Source organism: Sphaerodactylus townsendi, linkage group LG03 (assembly GCF_021028975.2).
Source record: "Sphaerodactylus townsendi isolate TG3544 linkage group LG03, MPM_Stown_v2.3, whole genome shotgun sequence".
NCBI classification, from domain to species: Eukaryota; Metazoa; Chordata; class Lepidosauria; order Squamata; family Sphaerodactylidae; genus Sphaerodactylus; species Sphaerodactylus townsendi.
Window position 1 is genome coordinate 160807459 of NC_059427.1, and position 25142 is coordinate 160832600.

The window sequence follows — 25142 nt, forward strand, 5'->3', positions numbered from 1 at the left end:
GTTTGCTCCTGGAGAGAGATAAACCTCCCCAGAGTATGCAGGTTTTTATCTACACTCTTTGAGATCATAAAACTTCCCTTTTCCCAGTTTGAAATGATTTAACATTAACAGTTTATACAAACATTGATTCTAACAATTATACCTTTGATTCTAATACAATTGAATTATAGTAAAATACCAGTAAATATGAATCTCTCATTATCATTTCTCTGTGTTCATTTAACATATATAGAAAAACACTTTTTTCCTATTTAACTAATCACATTCATTTCTATTCTAACCTCTGATCTCTTTTATGATTCTGTTTATTCATGTAGCTATCCCCTATAGCTGGTTCTAACAAAAACAAAGTTATAAATGTATATGTCTTCTGTCACGTATTAACCTTTAGTGACAAGATCTTAAAGATATTTATCTTTGCTTGCCTGCATAATCACTGACAAGCTTCTAACATGCAGTTTGACCTGCTGCTAGCATGCAGTCCTGCTGGTCTATATACAGAAACCCCATTTTGATTCTTAGAAATCTTTGGTTCATACAAAATCCATATTCCTTGGTCAAATACAATTTGTAGGCATTCTACTCTGTTCCCACACCTGCAAAGAAGATGGGTGTTGGTGAGAATGGGCAACACTGCAGCCATGTTCCACCTGAACCCATAAGGGTAAACTGGATCACGCCTTTTGAGCGCAGAAGCACCTTTGATTTGGGAACGGGCCTCACGTTATGGAGTACTGTTGCAGGCTGTCTGTATTCAAGAGAAGCTCAATGTGCAAGTGAATCAGTTGAGCAGAGTTCATTTAGAAGGGCACGGGTGAGTTGATAAGGGGCAGATGTCTGGAAACATATTCTGGTGTTGGGGTTATCCACCTGTTTGCCTCCAGGAAGGCAAGTCTGTTCTCTGGCAGGTTGAGAAAGAGGGTCCCTGGGGGCACATTTCAATTGAAATGCACAGAATGCTGTTTTACATGTTTCCTCCCGTGGGAAGGGTGTTGCCAAAAGCGACACAAGATGGTCCAGATTTGGTTCTGGGGATGAAAATGTCCAAAGGGGAGTACAGGTGACAGCTAAGGAGGTGTTAGAGGATTGGGATCAGTTCCCGGGGCTGGATGATCTACAGTTGGCAGCGTGGAGGATTGTAGTCAGTTGGCTCCATTCTCAGATGCGGCGAAGAGTATTCTGAGTCAGTCTAGAAAGCTGCCTACAAGCATATCAGCAGAGTTTAAAGCGGAGTCACTCTGGTAAGATGAGAAGGTCTAGTAGTCTTCTTGCACTCACTGCAGCCTCCTACCACTCTTGGAAAATAATACTCTCCATGCAAGATGCTCTTTCCATAGGAAGGTTTTACTTTAGCAGTTGCAAGGTTGCACAAGTCTATGCTATACAAGACTATAAAGCTATACAGAACTCTTCAGCAAGAACAAAGTTGAACACACACAGAACGTGACACTCAACTCAGACTCAGAACTTAGCATATACAATGAATTGCATCCTATACATTCAACAAGCAGGATACTTTCCCCCCTGTCCAGGCAACAGCCTCTCATTGGTCTAGAGTCACAGTTGAACTCACCAATCATGTTAAAGGTTAACTGTAGCCTCTTCAACCTAGACTGACTGTCTCCGGCCTCTTTGTTGGGCAAACTTCTGCTGACTAGAAGATGAACCTTTTTGTGAACATTTTTTTTATATCATGACAAAGTACATCATATGTGGATAAGTGGAGATGTTTTAGGTGTTGGCTGGGTCATGATGGCATTTCTGAGAAAGAGGTTTCATTGGCTCCTGTATTTAACTATTTATTACTGTTGAAGAAGGAAGGGTTAGCTGTATCTTCAGTGAAGGTACATTTAGCAACCCTGTTGGCTTTTCATCCAGGTATAGAGGAAAAGTCATTTTTACACCAATTTTCTGAGAAATGTTTGAAAGTATTGAATAATGCTTACCTTCCTGTACCAGTTATTGTTCTACAGTGGCCAATATCATTTGTGCTGATGTGTTTAATGAATGAACCCTCTGAAACATTGGCTACAACATCTCTGGTGTATTTGTCCAGGAAGATGTGGGTTTTTTGGTGGCAGTGACTTCTGCCAGGAGGTTGAGCGAGTTATCAGCATTGGTAATGGAAGATCCATTTTCAAAAAAGGTTGGAGATGATGAAGAAGAAGAGTTTGGATTTATATCCCCCCTTTCTCTCCTGTAAGGAGACTCAAAGGAGCTTACAATCTCCTTTCCCTCCCCCTAACAACAAACACTCCGTGAAGTTGGTGGGGCGGAGAGAGCTCAGAAGAACTGACTAGTGGCCTAGCCCAAGATCACCCAGCTGGCGTGTGTTGGAGTGGACAAGCTAATCTAGTTCACAAGCTAAGCTTTCAAAACTCAAGTGGCAGAGTGGGGAATCAAACCTGGTTCTCCAGATTAGAGTACACCTGCTCTTAACCACTAATCCACGTTGACTCTAAGATAAGGTTTTGATTCCCCACTCCTCCCCCTGAGTGGCAGAGGCTTATCTGGTGAACCAGATGTGTTTCCGTACTGCTACATTCCTGGTGGATGACCTTGGGCTAGTCACAGTTCTCTCAGAAATCTCTCAGCCCCACCTATCTCACAAAGTGTATGTTGTAGGGAGAGGAAGGGAAAGAAGCTTGTGAGCCACCTTGAGTTTCCTTACATGAGAGAAAGGTGGGGTATAAATCCAAACGCTCGTTAGTCTTAAGGACTGGTTTAATGTTTTTGCGAAGTACTGTCCAAATTTTATTTATCTCAGCATATAGTGTTGACAGTAGTTTTTCCAAATCCAGAAAGAACAAAAGAGTTAGAGCTGGACAGTTCTTTATTTGTGGCATGTGCAGGGTCTGTGAAGGGAAACAGAGCATCCTCTCAGACCTTATTTAGTTGGATAATGTAAAGCATAGGTGTCAAACTTGTGGCCCTCTAGATGTTATGGACTACAGTTCCCATCATCCCCTGCCAGCATGATTCCCTTCACAGACCCTGGAGAGTCCAGCCGCTGATGGTGCCCCCTTCCGCTGGCCCCCTTCCGCTGGCCCCCTTCCGCTGGCCCCCTTCCGCTGGCCCCTTTCGCTGGCCCTTCCGCTGGCCTCTACATCTGGGCCTATAACATCTATCTAGACCTACCGTTCTCCCTGGGGGTGGAAGAATTTAATATTAGGCACCGGGCGCCACCTACACCTATGCCTATATTTATTTTACATTTAAATGCTAATTTTTAGCTAGTTTTCGCTGCTTTTATAAGTTTTAGCCTATTTATGATGTTTTAAAATTGTATTTATTATCTGCTGTACACCGCCCAGAGCCCCTCGGGGATGGGGCGGTCTAGAAGCCCAAAGTATAAATATAAATAAATAAATGATGGGAACTGTTGTCCATAACATCTGGAGGGCCGTGAGTTTGACACCTGTGGTGTAAAGATTCGGTCATGTTACTCATTGGTACGAGTTCAGTGGCCGTTGCAGGTGAGTGCTCATTCCACTAGAGCTGAGGCATCATCAGCAGAGTTTGTGAGTAGAGTGTCATTGCAAGAGGTGTGTAAAAGCTGCAACCTGGCCATCAGAAGAGACTTTTGTCAAGCAGTACCCTTTGGATCATCAATCACAGAAAGAGGCGGCCGTTGAAAGAATCATAGAATCATAGAGTTGGAGGAGACCCTACGGGCCATCCAGTCCAAACCCCCGCAAAGCAGGAACATACAATCAAAGTGCTCCTGACAGATAGCCATCGAGCCTCTCTTTAAAAAGAAGGAGACTGCACAACTCTCTGAGGCAGTGAATTCCAGTGAAGAGCAGTTCTTCAATCCGTTTTTGAATTCTGAAAAGTGGAATGAATGATACAAAGAAAGAAAACAAATCAAACTGGCGATAAAGCCCTACCCACCACCAAGTTGTGTGTCATGTAGACTGGGAAAATCCCCATGTGGATCTGCACAGAAACCACAGCAATGAAGACCGGGTTGCACTTACCTGTAACCTCTGTTCATTAAGTGGTCTTCTGTGCAGGCACCCGTCCCACCTGCCTGCTCCATTGGGGGATTTTCCTTAGCGGTTTGGTGTTGGCAGCTCAGATGGAACTAAGGGGAGGGTGCTCCACTAGGCATGTGACCATTTCAGGAAGCAGTCTTGAGGACAGTCGGAGCACCGCCCAGATAGGAAGCTTGCAACTTTTCTTCATTGCTGGCCTGTGTCTGCGCTGGCCAATGTGCGCCTGCACAGAAGGCCATTTGATGAACAGCAGTTTCAGGTAAGTGAAACCCTGTCTTATCCGGATATCAGTTGTAATTCTAGGACAGGGGTAGGGAACCTGCGGCTCTCCAGATGTTCAGGAACTACAATTCCCATCAGCCCCTACCAGCATGGCCAATTGGCCATGCTGGTAGGGGCTGATGGGAATTGTAGTTCCTGAACATCTGGAGAGCCGCAGGTTCCCTACCCCTGTTCTAGGAGATCTCCAGGCTCTGTCTGGAGGTTGGAAGCTCTAAATATATGGGACCTCATGATGTCTGCAAGGTTAGATGGGTGATGGTAATTAGCCTCCCAAGCTGAGTAACGGGGAAGGGGACGGGTGGGCATGTGGCGTGGAGTCCTGAGGCCCAGTTTTCCTTCTGTCTGACTTATTTTGAAATGCCGTGCAGTCGTGGAAGGCACGGGGTTGATTGAAACAGCAGGGGAGGCAGGACAAGGGCACTCAACCCTTGCCCTGTGAGCCCTGTTTCTGACCAAAGTCCAGGGGGTCCACCCCAACCTGCTTTTTCTTCTGCAGGGAAATACCGTATATACTCGCCTATAAGTCGACCCGAATATAAGTCGAGGCACCTAATTTTACCACCAAAAAAATGGGAAAACGTATTGACTCATCTAGGGTGGGAAATGCACTAGCTACTGGCAAATTAAAAAAAAATAAAAATAGATACCAATAAAAATGTTTTTGAATATTTATTTCAAAGAAAAACAGTATGGTATCAACAATAACTTCAAAAGTTCTGAAGTGGAATATATAACTCTGGCTCATTCCGCACATGCAGAATAATGCACTTTCAAACTGCTTTCAGTGCTCTTTGAAGCTGTGCGGAATGACAAAATCCACTTGCAAACAGTTGTGAAAGTGGTTTGAAAACGCATTATTTTGCGTGTGCGGAAGGGGCCTCTCACAGACAGTATCTCTTTAGAGTTTCATAGGGAAGATGCTCAACAAGATCCCCCTTTTAAAAAGTCCCTACAGGTTCTCCTTCAACACGGATAGCTTATCATGACACAGTGAAGATGCTTGCGTGGTGATGGCAGCTGCTGCCCCAAAGCAAGTCTTTTTTGCAGGTCTGCAAGCTCAGCCGTTCACTCGTGTATAAATCGAGGGGGGGCTTTTTTCAGCGCAAAAAATGTGCTGAAAAAGTAGATGTATACGCGAGTATAAAGGTAATTCGTGGTCTGTCTGTCTTCCCCCTGCTTGCAAAAATCTGATGCTTGAAGTGGGGGCAGGGTGCGGGAGGCGGGGTCGAGTAGACAAGGACCCAAGGGAGAAGGAAGAGCTAAGGGTGGCCAAATGAACATGGCCCAGAGCTTTTCCAATCGTAGCCTTGCATGGTTTGGAACAGGCTTCATGACCGAGGAGAGGAGAGAAGAAAACCTACCGTGTCTAATAGCATTGAGTCCATTGAACCAATCCTGGTAGAGCAGTGGTGGCAAACCTTTGGCACTCCAGATGTTATGGACTACAATTCCCATCAGCCCCTGCCAGCATGGCCAATTGGCCATGCTGGCAGGGGCTGATGGGAATTGTAGTCCATAACATCTGGAGTGCCAAAGGTTCACCACCACGGGGGTAGAGGGAAGTGCTTTCAAGCCACAGCTGACTCAGGGTGACCCTGTAGGGTTTCGTGGCAAGAGACGTTGGGAAGTGGTTTGCCGTGGCCTGCCTCCTTGTGGTCTGAGAGAACTGTGCCAAAGGTCACCCAGCAGGCTTCACATGGAGGAGTGGGGAACTGAATCTGGTTCTCTGGGTTAGAGTCTTCAGCTTTTAACATACCCCTTTCGTATTCAGGCCTGTTTCTACCAAGCTTGTGTCCATTGTGCTGGTGCCCCTCTAGGACAGTGGTTCTCAACCTTCCTAATGCCGTGACATAACAACATGAGAACAAGCCAGCTGGATCAGACCAGAGTCCATCTAGTCCAGCACTCTGCTACTCGCAGTGGCCCACCAGGTGCCTTTGGGAACTCACATGCAGGATGTGAAAGCAAGGGCCTTCTGCTGCTGCTGCTCCTGAGCACCAGGTCTGCTAAGGCATTTGCAATCTGAGACCAAGGAGGATCAAGATTGGGAGCCATAGATCGACTTCTCCTCCATAAATCTGTCCAAGCCCTTTTTAAAGCTATCCAGGTTAGTGGCCATCACCACCTCCTGTGGTGGCCGCGACCCTTTAATACAGTTCCTCATGTTGTGGTGACCCCCAACCATAAAATTATTTGTGTCTCGGTGTAAGGAACCTCAAAGAACTTGAAACAAAGCAACTGAGTTCAGTTCATTTATTCCATAAACTTCAACGGTCACACACACGGAATGCGGATTCTGGCTTCACAGGCCCAACGTGTCGCTTTTATGGACACGATGGCCCCCCTCCCCGAACTCCCAAGAACTCCCAGGCACAGTTCCCACAACAGAGCAAAAGCAGGTTTTCAGAGACTCAAGCTGTAATCACACACGATAAGCATAGCAAGGTTAAGCATCCTGGGCGCAGAGCCCAGAGCACGGAATGTGCCAAGGTCAGGTTGGCGGAGTAGAAACACACACACTAACCACCAACCTTACACTCGGCTCCTAAGACCATTGGAAATATGTGTTTTCCAATGGTCTTAGGCGACCCTTGTGAAAGGGTCATTCGACCCCTAAAGGGGTCGTGACCCACAGGTTGAGAACCTGCTGCTCTAGGAGATGAGGCCTCAGCATTCCTCAGCAGTGCCTTCAAAGGCCCAGGCGAGAGGGAATCCCTGCCAGTTCCTTTCCTGCAGTCCTCCAGGCCCACCAATCTTTGTTCCTCCTTCCTGGCTTGGGTGCTGTTCGCTGTAACGTGTCTCTCCTCCTCTTCCACACCAGGGCAGAGTTTAGGCTACGGCTTCGTCAATTACGTGGATCCCAACGATGCTGACAAAGCCATCAACACCCTGAACGGACTGAAGCTCCAAACAAAAACAATCAAGGTGAGGGGGCAGCGAGAGAGGGGTTTTTTTTTGGGCGGGGATGTTTGTCTCTAGATGCAGCAGGGGACATTGGGAAAGTCTAGTTCAGGCTGCTGAATCAACCAGCAGTTTGGACGGCAGAATTATTATCATCGAGGACACTCGATTCGTCAGAGTAACAACAAGAGAGCAGATCTCTGGCCAGAGGAGTCTGCAGGATAAATGTCACTATCTGAGAAACAGCCGGGGGTGGGAGAAAGATGGAGAGCGAACTGGGGAGGAACGAGAAGGACTGTGAATCTCTCTCAGAGGAAAGTGTTTTGTGGGGCAAGAGGCATCTCAGGGCTGAACGAGGGCTGAACTGCCCACTGTGTTTCCCCATGCAGCCAGGCACACATTTTGTAGAGACCGTCCTGCTAATCGAATAGGGCCCACGGGTTTCACATTCTCCCAGTGGCGCCCCCTTTGCAGGATCTCCTGGGAAGTGTAGTTCCCACCAGGCTACTTTTTCAGCCTGCTGCTTTTTGCTTCCGGGCTGTATGGCCGTGTTCTAGCAGCATTCTCTCCTGACGTTTCGCCTGCATCTGTGGCTGGCATCTCCAGAGGATCTGATAGTAGGAAAGGAAAGCAAGTGGAGTATATATACCTGTGAGTAACAATGAAGATAGCAAGGTCAATAGGTGAGGGCATCTGAATAGAAGGGCCTCTGAAAGCCTTCGACAATACAATGTACAGATGTTGATCAGATAGTTTGTTCTTTTCATTGTGTGTCATTGTGTAGTTTCTCATCCCCCTTTCATGCTTAGGGATCTTTTCCCCACAAACATTTTCCCATGATTTTGGAGCTGAACTGCAGCATTTCTTCTCTTCTTCTTCATTTCCTCAGTCTTTATTTGTTATCTTTCTGTGTTTTCATCGTGGTTTTTCCTTGTTTTCCTAAAACCACCTTTTATCCAATTTGAGAGAGCGCAAAGAAACAAAAGGCCAAAAGACAACAGATGGAAAAGTGAGTTATGTGAGGAAACCTTTGCGTTCAGCACGCAAACTGTGGGGAAATCACTCTGTACAGAGCTCCTGCATAGGGCCGGGGTGTCCAACTCTGGCACCCCAGATGTTCATGGACTACAATTCCCATCAGTCCCTGCCAGCATGGCCAATTGGGGAAATCACTCTGTGCAGAGCTCCTGCATAGGGCCAGGGTGTCCAATTCTGGCACCCCAGATGTTCATAGACTACGATTCCCACCAGTCCCTGCCAGCATGGCCAATTGGGAAAATCACTTTGTGCAGTGCTCCTGCATAGGGCCAGGGTGTCCAATTCTGGCACCCCAGATGTTCATGGAGTACAATTCCCACCAGTCCCTGCCAGCATGGCCAATTGGGGAAATCACTCTGTGCAGAGCTCCTGCATAGGACAGAGGTGTCCAACTCTGGCGCCCCAGATGTTCATGGACTATGGTTCCCACCAGTCCCTGCCAGCATGGACACCCCTGGCATTTGGGGTTCTCCTTATTTCCTCCTTCCAATTCAGCCTCTGGAAAACCACAGTTTTGACCCAGGTTGCATCCACCTCAGGAATGCAGGCTGCAGGATTTGGGGAAACAAAGGCCCTTCTCACCATTCCCTTCATCCCACCAGGTGTCTTATGCCCGGCCCAGCTCCGCCTCCATCCGTGATGCCAACCTCTACGTCAGTGGCCTACCGAAGACCATGAGCCAGAAAGAGATGGAACAGCTCTTCTCACAGTATGGGCGCATCATCACGTCCCGCATCCTCGTCGATCAGGTCACAGGTAACAATCAGCAACAGGCCGATCCAGCCCTGCTGGTGCCGTAACAACTGGAGTGTGGGTGTGGGTGGACCAAGAGCATAGTTCAGGGGACCTGCTCTCAGAGAAAGGGTGAATAGATTCGCCTGACTAAAATATTACTACTCTGCTTGCTGACCTTATGGTCTTCAAGGCAACCCACAACTCACCAGTTAAAATGAAAGTTAGGAAAAATGACAGAACCTCAGATCCTCCTTGATCTGAGATTGCAAATGCCTTAGCAGACCAGGTGCTCGGGAGCAGCAGCAACAGCAACCGTTGTTCCCTCTCAAGGCCAGTGTGAGAGATAAGGGGAACGTCCGGCACTCCGGCGCCTCTACTTTGCTACGTTGCAGAGATTGAGGAAAGGTAGGAAAATGAAAGTATAGATCCACTAACATAATAGTCTTTGTTGAAGTCAAAATGCTCTACCTGACGCTCCCAGAATTCCAGCAGATGTCCAGGCTACATACGTGCATGCCCCTGGAGAGAATCGCCCCTTGAGAGGTCAGGTGCCATGGTAAAACCACAGACTCTATGGCTGCCAATGCCTCTGGAGGGAGGGGGGAGTATGCAGAGGGGTCATAGAATCATAGAGTTGGAAGAGACCCCAAGGGCCATCCAGTCCAACCCCCTGCCATGCAGGAACATGCTCCTGACAGATGGCCATTCAGCCTCTCTTTAAAAACCTCCAAAGAAGGAGATTCCACCACACTCCAAGTTGGTGCATTCCACTGTTGAACAGCCCTTACTGTCAGGAAGTTTTTCCTGATGTTTAGGTGGAATCTCTTTTCCTTCACCTTGAACTCGTTACTCCTGGTTCTAGTCTCTGGTCCCCCTAACCTCCATGGAGGGGTGCAGTTTGAAAGCTAGCACTGGGCACAGTGACAGAGGTATAGATTTTTTATGGGGTGGGGCCACGCCTCACCCGCCCCTGGGGGCATGGCCATGCTTCCCCAAGCCCCATCCCTGGCTGCAGTGCTTATAAAAGCAGCTTGCCAGGGACGGCAGACTCCCCTGGCCCACCCCCCCACTGACTGGGCTCACAGCCGGCAGCCCCTTCTGCCCTCCCCTCCAGGCAGAGGCGTAGCTAGGGAAAATGGAGCCAAGTGCAAAATCTGAGTTTTGCAGGGGCCCCCCACCATGGGTGGCCGCTGTGATGCTGGAATCCACCCCTGAACAGCATCACTTTCAATGGTGTTTAAACTAGGGTGCCCAGATTCTCCTTTTAAATGCACCTTAAAGGGAGAATCTGGGGTCCCCAGTTAAAATAACATTGAAAGTGATGCTGTTTGGGGGTGGATTCTCCCCCACCCTGAAACAGCATCACTTTCAATGTTTAAACTGAAGACCTCAGATTGTTTAAACCTTTAAATCCATGCCGAAGGGGGTGGATTTAAAAGGAGAATCTGTGGAAATTCGGGGGTTGCCTGCTGTCAGGGGTGCAATTGTTAAGCTAGCCGCACCAAAATTTCAGTTTGGTTCAGGGTTAGGGGGCCTCCCACTCTCTGTGGCATTCTCAGTGTACAACGACCCTGTCAGGTTGCTCTCTCTGATGTGCCCCTGACTGATGTGAGATGCCCGAGGAAAGTGACTGGCCCGGAGGGTGCTGACGTGGGGTGTCCCACCTTTGGCAGGCAAATAGTGCAGCCTCGAGTACAGGCAAATAGTTCAGCCTCGAGTGCAGGCAAATAGTGCAGCCTCGAGTGCAGGCAAATAGTGCAGCCTCGAGTCCCGCGGCCTCCCTGCTTCCCCTTCCACGGACTGTGACCGTGTCCTCTCCTCCCACAGGCGTCTCCAGAGGGGTGGGCTTCATCCGCTTCGACAAGAGGATAGAAGCTGAGGAGGCCATCAAGGGGCTGAACGGGCAGAAGCCGCTGGGCGCCAGCGAGCCCATCACCGTCAAGTTCGCCAACAACCCCAGCCAGAAGACTGGCCAGGCCTTACTGACACACCTCTATCAGACCACGGCCCGGCGGTACACTGGACCTCTGCACCATCAGACTCAGCGCTTCAGGTGAGACAACTTCCCCCCCTCTCTCTTCTGCATAAGGAGCCCCACCTCAGTGGGGTGCAGAATCCAGAGGGCCACGCCCCAAGGTGTGCTGTAGCCGAGGGAGCGGCCTCTTCCTCTGAGGTCTGGTCTGGTGCAACTGGCTGTGTTTTACTTGAGGCCCCTGCTGTGCGTGCTGGGGGGCTCCTTCCTGGCCCCCTCCCTCTTTCCGAGCAAGGGCTACACTTGAGGGCAGGCATGAGTAGTGCCACCCAGTGGCTACGAATGCGCTCCTTGGGCCAGGTCCTTGAAGGTAGGGCAGAGGCGGAGTGCTCACAGGGACATGTGGGGTCACATATACCCGGGCGCATGCCAGCTGGTCACATGGGGGTGATGTCACTGCCCCCCACACCCCTCCCCTTGGCCTGGCCCTGCAAGACTGCTCCTTCATGCCCATCGCTGGCTTCTGCCGACTAAGGTAAGTGGGGCATGGGGAGGGGGGGTGCAGGAGTGGGGGTGGGTGGGGGTGCACCTGGAGCAGGTGTTGCCCCGGGCACCATCCCCCACCCCCCAACATGCCTCTGAGGTGGGCTGGCCTCAGGCGAGAAGGGCCTTTCTATGTGGGAACACTGAACTGGAACAGCCTGCCCTTGAGTAGCGAAAAGGTGGGGTATTAAACTGAATAAAATAACTAAATGAATAAACCAGTCGTTGCAAGGGGGGAGGGTCTGGCTGTGCAGCCCTCGGCTCAAGGGTTGCCCAACGCACAGCCCCAGGCTCCTGCTGCCAGAAGTGTGGTGTAGTGGTTACAAGCCGATAGACTGTAATCTGGAGAACTGGGTTTGATTCCCCACTCCTCCACCTGAGTGGCAGACTCTGGCGTAGGAGGTTAAGAGCTCGTGTATCTAATCTGGAGGAACCGGGTTTGATTCCCCGCTCTGCCGCCTGAGCTGTGGAGGCTGATCTGGGGGATTCAGATGAGCCTGTACACTCCCACACACGCCAGCTGGGTGACCTTGGGCTAGTCACAGCTTTCCGGAGCTCTCTCAGCCCCCCCTACCTCACAGGGTGTTTGTTGTGAGGGGGGAAGGGCAAGGAGATTGTCAGCCCCTTTGAGTCTCCTGCAGGACAGAAAGGGGGGATATAAATCCAAACTCCTCCTCCTCCTCCTCCTCCTCCTCCTTCTTTTTCTTCTTCACTAGCGAACCAGATTGGTCCCACCCCCTTTACATTCCTGCTGGGTGTCCTTGAGCCCGTCACAGTTCTCTCCAACTTCTCTCTGCCCCACCTGCCTCACAAGGTGTGTGTCAGTTGTGGGGAGAGGAAGGGAAAGGAGTTTGTAAGCCGCGCCGAGACTCAGTACAAGAGAGAAAGGGCAGGTTTGCCAATGAGCACAGCTTTGCTCTGGACCTCAAAATCAACATTTTTTGGTAGGGAGCCAGGTGGCTCGGTTTGGCCCGCAGTCCTGGGGTTTGGGGGGAGCTTGGCACATGCCCCTGAAGTTTTCCCAGCCACTTTCTGCAGCAGACATTGCTCTGTCTCAATATTTGGGGGCAGGGGGTGGGTTGTTCCTGATGATACTGCTGGAAGCTCTTGTTGGCTCGGCGCTTTTAATCCAGGCGTGGTTGGATTCTGGCCTGGTTACAGAGCTGCCACTTCCATTAGAGCAAAAACAGTTGGTGCCACCCACGGAGCAGGAGCAAGGGGGTGGGGGTCAGGGTCCTGAATACCCCTTTGGGTGGACCCCACTGGCACAAGAGGGTCATGCCCCAAGCCTCATTGGGTGAATTCTGACATGATGCTGACAGGGCCAGATTCTCAAAGTGGCTTGAAGGAGGTGGTTTGTGGGGGCCCTAATCAGACAGCTGTGCTGAAACCACCCAGAAACAAACAAACAAACAAACAAAGAACAGCTACGGTGTTTTCTGTCCAGTTTGCTTTTGGGGGCATGGAGGCGCCTGACGTCCAAGTCTCCATCAACCATTCAGTCCCCAGAATGTGCCATGTCATGTTTTCCTTCCATGTATGTGTGTCGCAGCATCATATGTGACATTTCCCCCCACAGAGCTGTACGCAGGTATAGGGGGAAACCCCTTGTAGACACCACAGTGTGTCAAAGTAACACGAAGCTCTGTTTTCCAGCTGCCAATGGTGGCTTTTTGGTTTACGCACTTGTGGTAAAGTAGACACGTGTGGTTTCCATGTGTGGCACTGCCCATGGGTTTACACAGTCTCCTTTCTGCACTGCAGTTGGACAATGTCACGTGTGAAGTGGCCAATTGCTTCTTTCTGAAACGACCGTTGTGTGGCTCCTGTTGCGTCAATCTTCTCCCCAGAGACTGCGTCATAACCTGTCCTGCTCCCGGGGGGGTGGGGGGTGGGGGTGGCAGTCCTCTGCATGCTCTCAGGCCATTGGCCATCATGCATCGTTCTCTCCACCCACTGTGCTGGCCGAGGGTTGTAGAAAGAGCTGTGAGGGAAGCCAGTGAGACACAACGAATAACTGGAAGAAGCCGTTTGGGCAGTGACGGGTGGAGGCCAGACTGGGGAGGAGCAGCCCTCTTGCTTCTCACCAGCTTAGGGGTTCAGGAAGGATTCTCACCTTTTTCCCCCCAAAGAGGACGAGGGGCCTTTCCTTTGCCTCTGGAAGTCAAGGCTGCATCACGTCGGTATATTTAGGACATTTGTGTCCAGGTGGGACCCAGGGAGGGGACATCTTGGATGGAGCCTCCCTCAACAACTTCTCTGCCTGGTGCCTCGAACCCTAACCACATCCCAGTCTCTTCTTGCTCTCCATCCAAAGATTAACCTTTTTGTGGCCTTGCTTGAATAACAAAAAAGAATACCCAAGGTGTGAAACAGCCAGATAACAATATACTGTAAATTTCAAGTCCGTTAAAAACTATGTTCAAAGAACGACAATATAGGAAGACAGCTGCATTTTGCACCAGCTAAGTTCCTGGATTGTCTTGAAGGGCAGCCTCACGTGGAACAAACTGAAGTAGTCAAGCTGTCGGGCAGCCACTAGGGTAGATGGGGTTCAATGGTGCCCCCGTTTTTTGCCTTCTTTAGTGGCGAACAAATAACCTTCTGGCAGGTCTGTCCTGCCTCACCCAAGTAGGAAATCGGAGAACTCTTCTTTCTCAGAAAGTTCTCTAGAAAATTCCCCATTCGATGGTACATCTCTCTCCAGATGATTCTCACTCTGGGTCCTAACCCAGTCTGAGTCCTAACCAGAGGCGTAGCTACAAAGGGACTGGGGGTGCACGTTGCACCGGGCGCACGCCTGGGGGGCAGCAAAATTTTCAGGTTTGTTTTTTGTATTTTTAGTGGTTTTTTCGGTTTTTGGCCTGCAGGGGGCACAGTTTTCAGGCTAGCAGCACCACAATTTCGGAGAGTTTCTGGGGGACTCTCCTGATGATACCACCCAAGTTAGGTGAGGTTTGGTTCAGGGGGTCCAAAGTTATGGACTCCCAAAGGGGTGCCCCATCCTCCATTGTTTCCAATGGGGGCTACAGGTTTGAGAGTCCATAACTTTGGACTCCCTGAACCAAATTTCACCAAACCTGGGTTGTATTATGATAGTCTCCTAAAGATACCCTGAAATTTTTGATGCAGCTAGCCTAAAAAACTGCGCCCCCTGTAGGCTGAAAACTGAAAAAACACTAAAAAAATATAAAAAACACAAACGAACATGGAGGGGAGCAACACCCAGCCTTCATTGACACTCCTGTGTGGAGTTCCTTTGCACCCTGTTTGCCATGACAGGAAAGAGCCCACGTAAATGCAGACGTCTTCTTCTGACCCTTCAGGGAGAGTTTGGGCTGCTGGTTTGGCCTTTGGAGAGTCAGAGATTCAGAGGAGACCAGCGGACTTGCTCTCTGTCAGCAAACGACCGGCTCCTCTCAAACTCTCACTCCCAAGGAGTTGACCTGGTCCAGGTTAGTCAGCTCGAGGGCCCGGAAGGTATTGTGAGCAGTAGGGAACCTCCTAGATAGCTTCACTTCCGTTCTGCTGGAAGAGGAGTTGTGCAGCCAGAAATGTCATTTTTACCTGTTAGCAGGGGCAGAGCTACAAGGGGGTTGGGGGGTGCGCGTTGCACCGGGCGCGCACCTGAGGGCAGCAAAAATTTCAGGCTTGTTTTTTGTATTTTTTAGTGTTTTTCAGTTTTTGGCCTGCAGGGGGCACAGTTTTTAGGATAGCAGCACCAACATTTCAGGGTATCTTTAGGAGACTCTCCTGATGATACCACCCATGTCTGGTGAGGTTTGGTTCACGGGGTCCAAAGTTATGGACTCCCAAAGAGGGTGCCCCCATTGTTTCCAATGGGAGCTAATAGGAGATGGGGGCTATTCCTTTGAGAGTCCATAACTTTGGACCCCCTGAACCAAACTTCACAAAACCTGGGTTGTATCATCAGGATAGTCTCCTAAAGATACCCTGAGATTTTGATACTGCTAGCCTAAAAACTGTGCCCCCTGCAGGCCAATAATTGAAAAACACTAAAAAATACAAAAAACACAAACATTGGGGGGACGGGCAACAAAACCCAGATTTTGCACCGGGCTCCATTTTCCCTCTCTCTTGAAGGTGCTCTTCAGTAATTGACTGTTCCCTTTGATTGGATCCCAGTCGGATTCAATATAATTTTGGTTTAGTTCTCTGGACTGATAAGTACTTTGGGGGCCCTTTCACTGGAACCCCCTCCACAGACACAGCTGTTGTAAAACAGGGTGGGGGTGGGGGTGGGGGCAACTGCATCGTGTCACACATGAGAGCAAATGTGCAAAAGCCATACTCGTGGGTTTTGTGCGTGTACCTTTGAATGGTTCATTTGACACGCCTTTGCGACAGAGCCATGAAATGTGGGCGAGAAACACATGCCTGGGACTGAAACCCGTTACAGCTAATTGGTGAAAGTCTCCTTCCCTTGAACGTGCGAACTGGCCAAAGGATCGAAGCAACTCAATGGCAAACACTAAACGCAACAGGACGGTGTTGATATCTACTTGGCGCACTTACAAGCATGTGCCCAGTTCACTCTATTGCACAGTTTGAGGTTTTCTTTACAGAATGTTGCCCAGTTTTGCCAATTTCTTTGAAGATCTCTGCAGCATTGTGAGCAAAGCCAGTCGATCGAAGTGAGGGATGGTGGAGAACAGATCATGAGTGTACAGGAGCACAGAAACCACAGGGGGAGCTTGGACCGCTGAAAGCTGTAGCAGAAATTCATGATTTTTAGATTTTGCCAACAACCACGAGAGCTAGAAGCTTGCTTTAAAAAAAACCAAAAACTCCAGAGATGCTTAAAATTCTGTGGCCGGGGCGGGGGAGAGGGGGAGGGGGGGGCGACCGCACAGACTTTCAGAACAACCGTAGATAGAGAGGGTTGCACCAGGGAAGCCGAACTCGTCCTTCTGTGGAGGAAAGAAAACAGCAACGTTCTGGGGGCAGGTTCTGTCCGTAAAGATGTTTGCTGTGTTCTGTTGTGGGTGTGTTTTTTCAAAAATTCTGATGGCCACATTTGACTCATTATAGCTTCCATTGCCCTAAATGCCTGCCTGCCCGCCCACTCCTCACACCTCCCGAATGTGCAAAAACAGACTCAGAATAGCTCGTGCTGAAGCATCTTTCTCATTGCTGTGATTTCCCAGCATCTTTTAAAAAATAATCTGAGATGTCCCGTTTCTCCTGGGCCTCAGGCCCTGTCCCGTTGGCGGCTGCCTGCGCCAGTCGCAGAAGCCCCGTTCCGCCCCGCCAAGAGCCCCGCCAGATGACCTCACAGGGCCTTTCTGTTACGAGATCGTCTACTAACGATGGCCTCTCCTCGTCTTCCTCTTCCTCCCACAGGCTCGACAATTTGCTAAACATGGCATACGGCGTCAAGAGGTAAATAGCCTTCCCGAGCTCCCCCCCTCATCTTCCCCCTTCGCACCTCAGACCGCAGCCCGAGGCTGGCGTTTTAAAAGTTGGTTCTCCACGCCAGCCGAGAGGCAAGTGCCCTTCTCTCGGCGTGGGCAGCCACGCGAGTCTTCCCAGAACGAGAACGTGGGGGTCACTACCGGAGGGCGGGGAGTCTCCTGAGCCAGACCACCAGAGCCCCTCCCCTACACAACATAGGTGTCTTTATCGTTAGGCTGCCTGGCTCAATATTTCCCCCCAGGACTAACTTCCTGTTTCAGATCTCACACACAATCTACCACCGGCCCTCCCCGAGGAGCCTGAGCTTTAAAAGGCCACATGTACATGGCAGGACCCCAAAAAACCCCAGACGTGTCTGGGGAGCTCGGCTGAAGAGAAGGGCTTCTTGCTTGGCTGTGCCTCCCGCTTCTGGGTCTTGTGCTACTCATGGTCCTCAGTGTGTTTGGTGCTTCTGGGTTTCACTTCAGCTCTGCAGCTGCTTCCGGGCCAGAGGGGAGACCAGAGAATCTCTCTGCCAGGGCAGCAAAAGGGGCCCCAGACTTTTAACAAGGACTCTGCAATCCTCACAGAAAGGGCCCTGGACGTATCCATTGGGGACACAGTTGGTCCAGACCTGGGTGGCCAAGGGTGGGGAATTAACAGGAGAGGGAAAGCCCTCTTGTGTGGCTGAGGGTAGGGAATTAACAGAAGAGGGGAAGCCCTCTTGTGTGGCTGAGGGTGGGTAATTAACAGAAGAGGGGAAGCCCTCTTGTGTGGCTGAGGGTGGGGGATTAACAGAAGAGGGGAAGCCCTCTTGTGTGGCTGAGGGTGGGGGATTAACAGGAAAGGGGAAAACCCTCTTGTGAGGGTTTTGCCTCAGCTCCCTGTGCTTAAGTCAGCTCGGGTCAGGAGACAGGCAGGCGACCGGAAGAAGGGCTGGGATGACACAAACCCCGGGGACACGGGTATTTCCTGTGTGAAAGGGAGGAAACTGTCCACACCTACCAACCCATGATCCATTTTACTTTTATCCCACTCTGCCACGGGGCTTCAGGTCGTCTGTCACATGGGCACCGATCCTGCTGAGCCTCAACGGAGCTGCAACCATGGGGGGCTCCAAGACAAAATCGGGGGGGAGGGGGTGAAACACAGTCAAATGATTGCTTAACAGATGAGGGGACATAGTTGCGGGGTCAACATCCTTCAGCTCACCTCAGTTTGGAGACTATTTCCCAGGGCTGTGATCAGACCCCTGGTGTGTCAAATGGGACTCGGTGAACTGTGTGCCCACCATTTGGCTATGCCTGATTTGAGAGGAACAGGTTGTGTGAACAGTCACAGTGTGCACAGTTCCCACCCACACCCCCTGTCCGGTTGTTGCAGGAGCGTACCAGCTTGATGAAGGTTTTATACATTCCGAGGCTGAGACAAATAATGCCCAGCCAAGTACAGAGTGGCTCGTGGAAATCAGGGCAGAGACCCCGGCTATGAAAGAGTATGAAGTGTTCCACATAGCTTGGATGGCAGAAGACCAGGAGGGGTGGATCGGGTGGGCTGTGGGCCGGCCACGGCCAGACCGGAAAAAGGGGCCACGGCAGGGAGAGGACGGGAGCCACGAACTTGACTCCCGCTTGCCCCAGCTGACAACTAGTTTCCAAAATTTCCTTAGAAACAGCCACCATCACCACTCGGTTTTCTAAGAGGTTGTTTCTACCATGACAGTTATCCACTGTGCTGTGGTATTTTCTTAAATATGGAAATGGGGATTCCCACCCTATCAAATGCTACATCACATTTTTGTTCTTGCATACTGAGCTTATTCAGGCCAAGGAAGCACTCGGCCCTGAAGGACGAGGTGCAAGCGAGAGCCGTTTATTGCACATTTGATACGCCAACCTATTCTGCTTGATGCTTAATCAGCGGATCTTCCATTTGGGTGCTGTGTGGTTTCCGGGCTGTGTGGCCGTGTTCTAGCAGCATTCTCTCCTGACGTTTCGCCTGCATCTGTGGCTGGCATCTTCACAGGATCTGATAGTAGGAAAGCAAGTGGAGTATATATACCTGTTGGAGTGTCCAGGGTGGGGGAAAGAACCATTGTCTGTTAACAAGTAAAGGGTGCAATTAGCAAGCTATTTTTACATGCACCCTTTATTTGTTAATTGCACCCTTTACTTGTTAACAGACAATGGTTCTTTCCCCCACCCTGGACACTCCAACAGGTATATATACTCCACTTGCTTTCCTACTATCAGATCCTGTGAAGATGCCAGCCACAGATGCAGGCGAAACGTCAGGAGAGAATGCTGCTAGAACACGGCCACACAGCCCGGAAACCACACAGCACCCCAGTGATTCCGGCTGTGAAAGCCTTCGACAATACATTGGATCTTCCATTTTTTTAAAATTTATTTTTATTGTTGGATTTATATACCGCCCTCCCCCAGAGGGCTCAGGGCGGTGTTTCTGCGCAAGATCCCCTGATGAGGCTTCTGGGGAAGGGCACTGGGTACCTAAAAGGTCTAATAAACAGCTCTTTTTTGTATTGTTGAAGGGTTTCACGGCCAGAATCGCTAGAGTGTTGTGGGTTTTCCGGGTTGTATGGCTGTGTTCCAGTAGCATTTTCTCCTGGTGTTTTTGCCTGCATCTGTGCAGGTGCAGGCAGAACGTCAGGAGAAAATGCTACTGGAACACAGCCATACAACCTGGAAAACCCACAACACTCTAGCTCTTTTTTTTCTCTCTCTCCTGCCTACTGGTGTGAACTTATTTCTTCCTGAGAATATTTAGCCAGAATTGCCATGAAGCCTGAGACCTGACTGGGTCTCTGTCACAGACTTGCAGGCAGAGGGTCAACCCAGGTAGGTTAGGACAGTGATGGCGAACCTTTTCGAGACGGAGTGCCCAAATTGCAACCCAAAACCCACTTATTTATCGCAAAGTGCCAACACGGCAATTTAACCTGAATGCTGAGGTTTTAGTTTAGGAAAAACGGTTGGCTCAGAGGCGTGCGTTACTCGGGAGTAAGCTTGGTGGCTTTGCTTTGAAGCAATCGTGCAACTCTTCGAACGGGTGAATCGTGACCCTAGGAGGGTTTACTCAGAAGCAAGCCCCATTGCCAGCAACCGAGCTTACTCCCAGGTAAAGGATCGCACTTTAGTTCTTCGCATGAAAATCAGTGGGGTTTAACAGCGCTTAGCAGGGTTACCTACACTGCCTCCCCAAAACTAGGTTTTAGGTTTAATGCTAATAATCGAGCCCAGTGGCCCAGGCCAGCCTAGATGTGTGAGGGGGGGCGACTCTGTGCGTGCCCACAGAGAGGGCTCTGAGTGCCACCTCTGGCACCCGTGCCATAGGTTCGCCACCACTGGGTTAGGAGGTTGGTGCGCTAGCTGTGCATTGGCTCAGGGAACTGATGGGGCAGGGGCATTTGCTGGGGTCCACCTCAGGCCCCAGGTGCTTCTGCCATCTCCCTCGCGTGGGCACAGTTCAGCGGGGAGCCTTCTCCGTGCCCTGGGCTTTGCTTCTGGCCTGTTAGAGGTGAGATTTGTGTGGGTGAACTTGCAGTGCCTCCCCCACGGGCCTTTCCCGGGGGTGCAGACGGTGCCATCCCGAGCGTCTCCATCATGCAGTGAGCGGGTGCTGGTGGAATGCCAGCCTTACACCCAAAGCAGTCCTCTGTCCTTGATCTCCAGGTTTTCCCCCATCACGATTGACAGCATGACCAGCCTGGCGGGCGTCAACCTGACGGGGGCCTCCAGCGCAGGCTGGTGCATCTTTGTGTACAACCTCTCCCCCGAGGCAGACGAGAGCGTCCTGTGGCAGCTCTTTGGGCCCTTCGGAGCCGTCACCAACGTCAAAGTGATCCGCGACTTCACCACCAACAAGTGCAAGGGCTTTGGCTTCGTCACCATGACCAACTACGACGAAGCCGCCATGGCCATCGCCAGCCTGAACGGCTACCGGCTGGGCGACCGGATCCTCCAGGTGTCCTTCAAGACCAGTAAGCAACACAAGGCATGAGGCAGCGGGGGGAGGGAGGAGCAAACCCGCGTGCTGGGAATGGCCCTCTTCCCCAGTTCCTCGCCAGAACGGAAATATTCATTGACTTAATGTTGCCGAATATTCAACCGCCAGACACCGTGATCTTCTCTGGGGAGCAGGAGGCTCCCCCCCCTCCTGCTCCCCTGTGCCCGACAGCCCCACGGGGAGCACGGACACAGCAAACCATCAGCCACTCCGTGGCAGTCCAGCCCTGCTCTGAAAACAAGCGGGGGAGACTCATCCACTCAGAACAAGCCCACCACCACCATCTCTCTCAAAGCGTGAGGACCCTCCCCCCCGCCCTACGCTTTCCTAGAACCCCCCCCTGCTCAAGGCCACACAGAAACCAGTCCCAGGTCTGTCCGTTCTCATTTCACCCAATGGATCCGAACCTCCCCACGTGGCTCATTGGTTGGGCACCGGAGGAAAAAAAGATAATAGACCCTCCCTGCAAACAAGCGTCAGAGCGTTGTGAGTCAGTCAGTCCAAGAGAGGAAGGCATGTCTGCTCCTCTGCCTCACCCTCCAGAGAGGAGCTCGAGCAATCCAGATCCCCCACCCCCACCCCGCTCTCACTGGTTTCTAAACGGAACAAATATGGAGGGAGGGAAGCTCTCTGATCTCCTTCTTTGGTCATGTGAAGTGTTACCCGTAGTCACTCCTCCAGTCCTGTCACCTGGCCTGGCCCCCTGGTTGGAACGTTTCTGGGAAATAAACCTCACCTGAGTCCCGTTAAGTCCTGAAAGCTGGTCTTGCCCGAGAGCTCTCGCAAGAGCTTAATTCGCCAGGAGAAGCAAAGTATCGTCTGTTTTGTCAGTCAGCCACTCACTTTTGTCCCTTTGCTTCCTTCTGCGAATACTTTGGATTCAAGGGCGGCCTTGAAACCACCGCAGGTGCGTGAGGAGGCAGAGAGGCTGGGCACCTCGGGCAGAGTCCTCCAGCCGGTCCCGGTCCCAAAGGCTTTTAGGCAGGCTTAGAGGAGTCGTATTTCTTTTTTTTTTTTTAAATCAGAACTGGAGGGCTGTTTGGAAGGGAGGTGGCGGGGTCAGAAAAGTGCTCTGTTGGACCTTCTTTCCAAAGCCAACCTTGTTGGCTTTCGACTGAAGGATTCCTAGGCCCAGGGAGGCAACCAAACCCCACCGCTACCCGAGCTGTGCTTTCAACTTTTCAGTAGACCAGAAAAGTCCTTCTGACCCAGGGAAGGGGCAGGAGCTGGGGGCGTGCTCATCAGCCGGGGCCTTCCTCTCTTTTCCAGCGCTGATGGAACAAAGTGACCTAACAAAGCAGTTTTTTCTTAAAAAAAGAGAATACATAGGAAAGGCTGAAGTAGGAAACCAAACAAAAAAAATTTAAAAAGATTTTTTTAAAATCTATTTTTATAGAATAGGAAAGAGACCTTGTTGGGAATTTTTACTGGGATTCTTGAACTTCACAGGCAGTCGCAGACACACACACACACACACACGCACACGCACACACACACACTCAAAGGGAGAAGATGAGGGACAGCCACCCAGGGCCACTGCTGGGTACAGCCCACTGATTCCTCCCACGGGTCTTCCCTGACAGCAAAAAAACGTGGTGTTTATGTGTACAGCTGGTGAACTCCACACAGTGCCTGCAGTGTGATACATGCTTCTTTGGGGCAGGTAGGGAGGGGGGTGGGTTGGGGTTAGGGGGAGACAGGTGAGATCCAGGGTGCCGTTTGTAGCTGGTACAGAAGGTGTTCTTCTGAAAAGCCTTCCTTTGGTCCACTCCATCTTGAAATAGCAGGGCTCGCTCGCAGGGAGGAGATTTGAGCAGGGACTCCATATTCCAATACTGTAGGGAGAGGAGAACGCGCACCAAATAAATGAATTCTACAAACTTTCCACAGTGCAAACAGTTAAGGAAAAGTGCTGGGTCTGGAACCTTGAAGCAATAAACAGACTCTGTATTGTTGATCAGCAGCGTTTATTGATAGGCATCGAAGCACCCAGCTTGGCAAAGCCAGTTCTAGCAAATCCCCCAATTACTAGCCCCTTTATCCCGGTGTTAGTCCCCTCCTCCCGTTTTCCCAAGAAATGCCAGAAACAGTTAGTTTGGAGCTGAAGCGCCCCAAGGTTGGCGATAGATAATGATAGAGAGCCACCTGGCATTCTACTCCCACAAGATAACTGAAACAATCCCAGTTCTCACGAGACCAAAGTGTCAGGGGAGAGCCTAGTTACCTACTCAGTGTGCAAAGCCATAAAAGTAAAGATCAAGGAAAGAATGTCCCAACTGGGAAGGGCAACATATAGCAGGATGGTTACATATATCTTGTAGCATTGAGTTAGGAATGCATCTCAATCACCTACAATCCCCCTGACAAAAAGCAGACCACAGAGTTTAATGCAGGGGTAGGGAACCTGTGGCTCTCCAGATGTTCAGGAACTACAATTCCCATCAGCCTCTGTCAGCATGGCCAATTGGCCATGCTGGTAGGGGCTGATGGGAATTGTAGTTCCTGAACATCTGGAGAGCCGCAGGTTCCCTACCCCTGGTTTAATGGCACAGGTATTAGGAACAGGAGAGAGGAATCCACCCCCCCCCCCACCCGGACAGTGGTTGATTCCAGACTGGCTATTTAGTCAAGACTGGACAGCTTTAAACTTTGCTAATCTGTTGCATTTTGGTGTTTTCTGTGTTATTTTTCTGTTGTTGTTGTTTTTAAAGCAGACCCTGTTTTTTTTATTCCCACCCACCCCAGCCCATAAACCATAATTTCAGTGTCAGCCAATCTGCCGTAGATGAAGAAAGCGCCATTCAAGCTCCCCTGCGCTGCCTGTAATGTCCCCCCCACCCCTTGCCTCTCCACGGCTCCTTCTGTTTCTCAGCATAATTCAGTCTCTTCTGCTCACTCCTGGTGGCTGCCGCATCTTGGAATGTCCCGAATCTGATCTGCCGTTTTATTTTTTTTCCTTTGGTTTCGTGTGGAGGCAGCTGCTAGGATTATGCTCTCCGCCTCCTAGTCAAAACAGTTGCTAAATTGGTTTTTCTCAATTCCTTTTCTTGTTGTAAAATATAACATTCACGAGGAACTGTTTTGGTTGCAAAGAGAAGGGGAAGAATTAGCTCCTGAGGGGGGAAAAAACGCTTCAGGGATGCCCGTGAACAGGAAGTAAATAAGCTGAGGAGCAAGTCCTTGTAAAGAAGGCTGGAAAAAATTAAATGGGCAGTTGTTGGGAATGGACTTTGCCTCTGTGGTAACCTACAGTTGCATCTTGCCTGTGGAGCTGGGAATTGCCTGATGTGTCATGGGAATGTAGAATCCAGTCCCATCTAGGGCTGCCCTTTTAGTTCTATTTGCTGCTGGTTTCAGAAAGGACCGAGCAGTGCTTGGGTCCTCCCGTGCGGGAGCAGCACAGCCCCAGAGGACTTCAGGGCAAGCAGCGGAGCGGCACAGTTCCCGCCCGCCGACACGAGCACTCGAGCAAGGGAAGGACCCAGGAGGGCTCGCAAGAACCGAGCCCGCCATGTGCCGGTTTTAACGCCACGCGAGAAAAAATGCCAGTTGCTCGGAAAGGCTCTTGTGCAAAGAGAAGCACTTTTTAGTATGCTCCATCCCTACAATTTAGGGCTGATTCTGTTTGCCATGTTGGAGCAGGGGAAGAAGCAAACTGTTTTCAGGATTTGATTTTCCCCTTCTGTTTCTCTTTTTAAACATATGTTTTATTGAAGGGAGAGAGGAGGAAGGGCTGTCATCAGCTGTTCCCAGTGCTAAAAAAACCAAGATCACTAAAAACTCATGTTTTTTTTAAAAAAAGCTCTTTACTCGTATCTTTTGAAAGAGTTCATTTCTCCATTTCTTTTGCTGTCTCTTCAGAATCTTTAAAAAAATATGTTCACAAACCTGAAACAGAAGCGTAACCAGTGGTGGGATCCAACAATTTTAGTAACAGGTTCCCATGGTGGTGGGATTCAAACTGTGGCGTAGCGCCAATGGGGCTGGGCGGGGCACAACGGGGGTGTGGCTGGGCATTCCGGGGGCGTGGCATTCCTGGGTTGTGGCAAGGACGCAGCCACTGTGCCGGTCCTTGGGCGGGAAACGAATTCATGCAGGCGCAGGCTGCCACGCACGCCAATGCACCTCCTGCTAGACTGCTTCAAGTTCTGCGCGCTACTGCTGAGAGGAGGGGCATAACTAAGGCAAAAATCACATGGCAAAATCACCAACTAGTAATCCCTCTCGGCACA

The 25142-nt window shown here is 50.5% G+C and overlaps 1 protein-coding gene across 6 annotated transcripts in view; it reads left to right on the forward strand.

Annotated features, from left to right (window-relative positions):
• ELAVL3 (ELAV like RNA binding protein 3) overlaps positions 1-24703 on the forward strand; it is a 139816-nt gene extending 115113 nt beyond the window's left edge. For 2 of the 6 annotated variants that reach the window (XM_048490160.1, XM_048490161.1), the window contains exons 3-7: positions 7102-7205; positions 8822-8975; positions 10782-11007; positions 16834-16872; positions 20556-23297. In XM_048490160.1, the coding sequence (XP_048346117.1) occupies positions 7102-7205; positions 8822-8975; positions 10782-11007; positions 16834-16872; positions 20556-20904 (872 nt within the window). In that variant the 3' untranslated portion in view covers positions 20905-23297. Of the gene's footprint in view, positions 1-7101; positions 7206-8821; positions 8976-10781; positions 11008-16833; positions 16873-20555; positions 23298-23655 lie in introns of those variants that run through there. The other 4 variants (XM_048490162.1, XM_048490163.1, XM_048490164.1 and 1 more) reach the window with 4 other exon arrangements.
• The last annotated feature ends 439 nt before the right edge of the window (positions 24704-25142 follow it).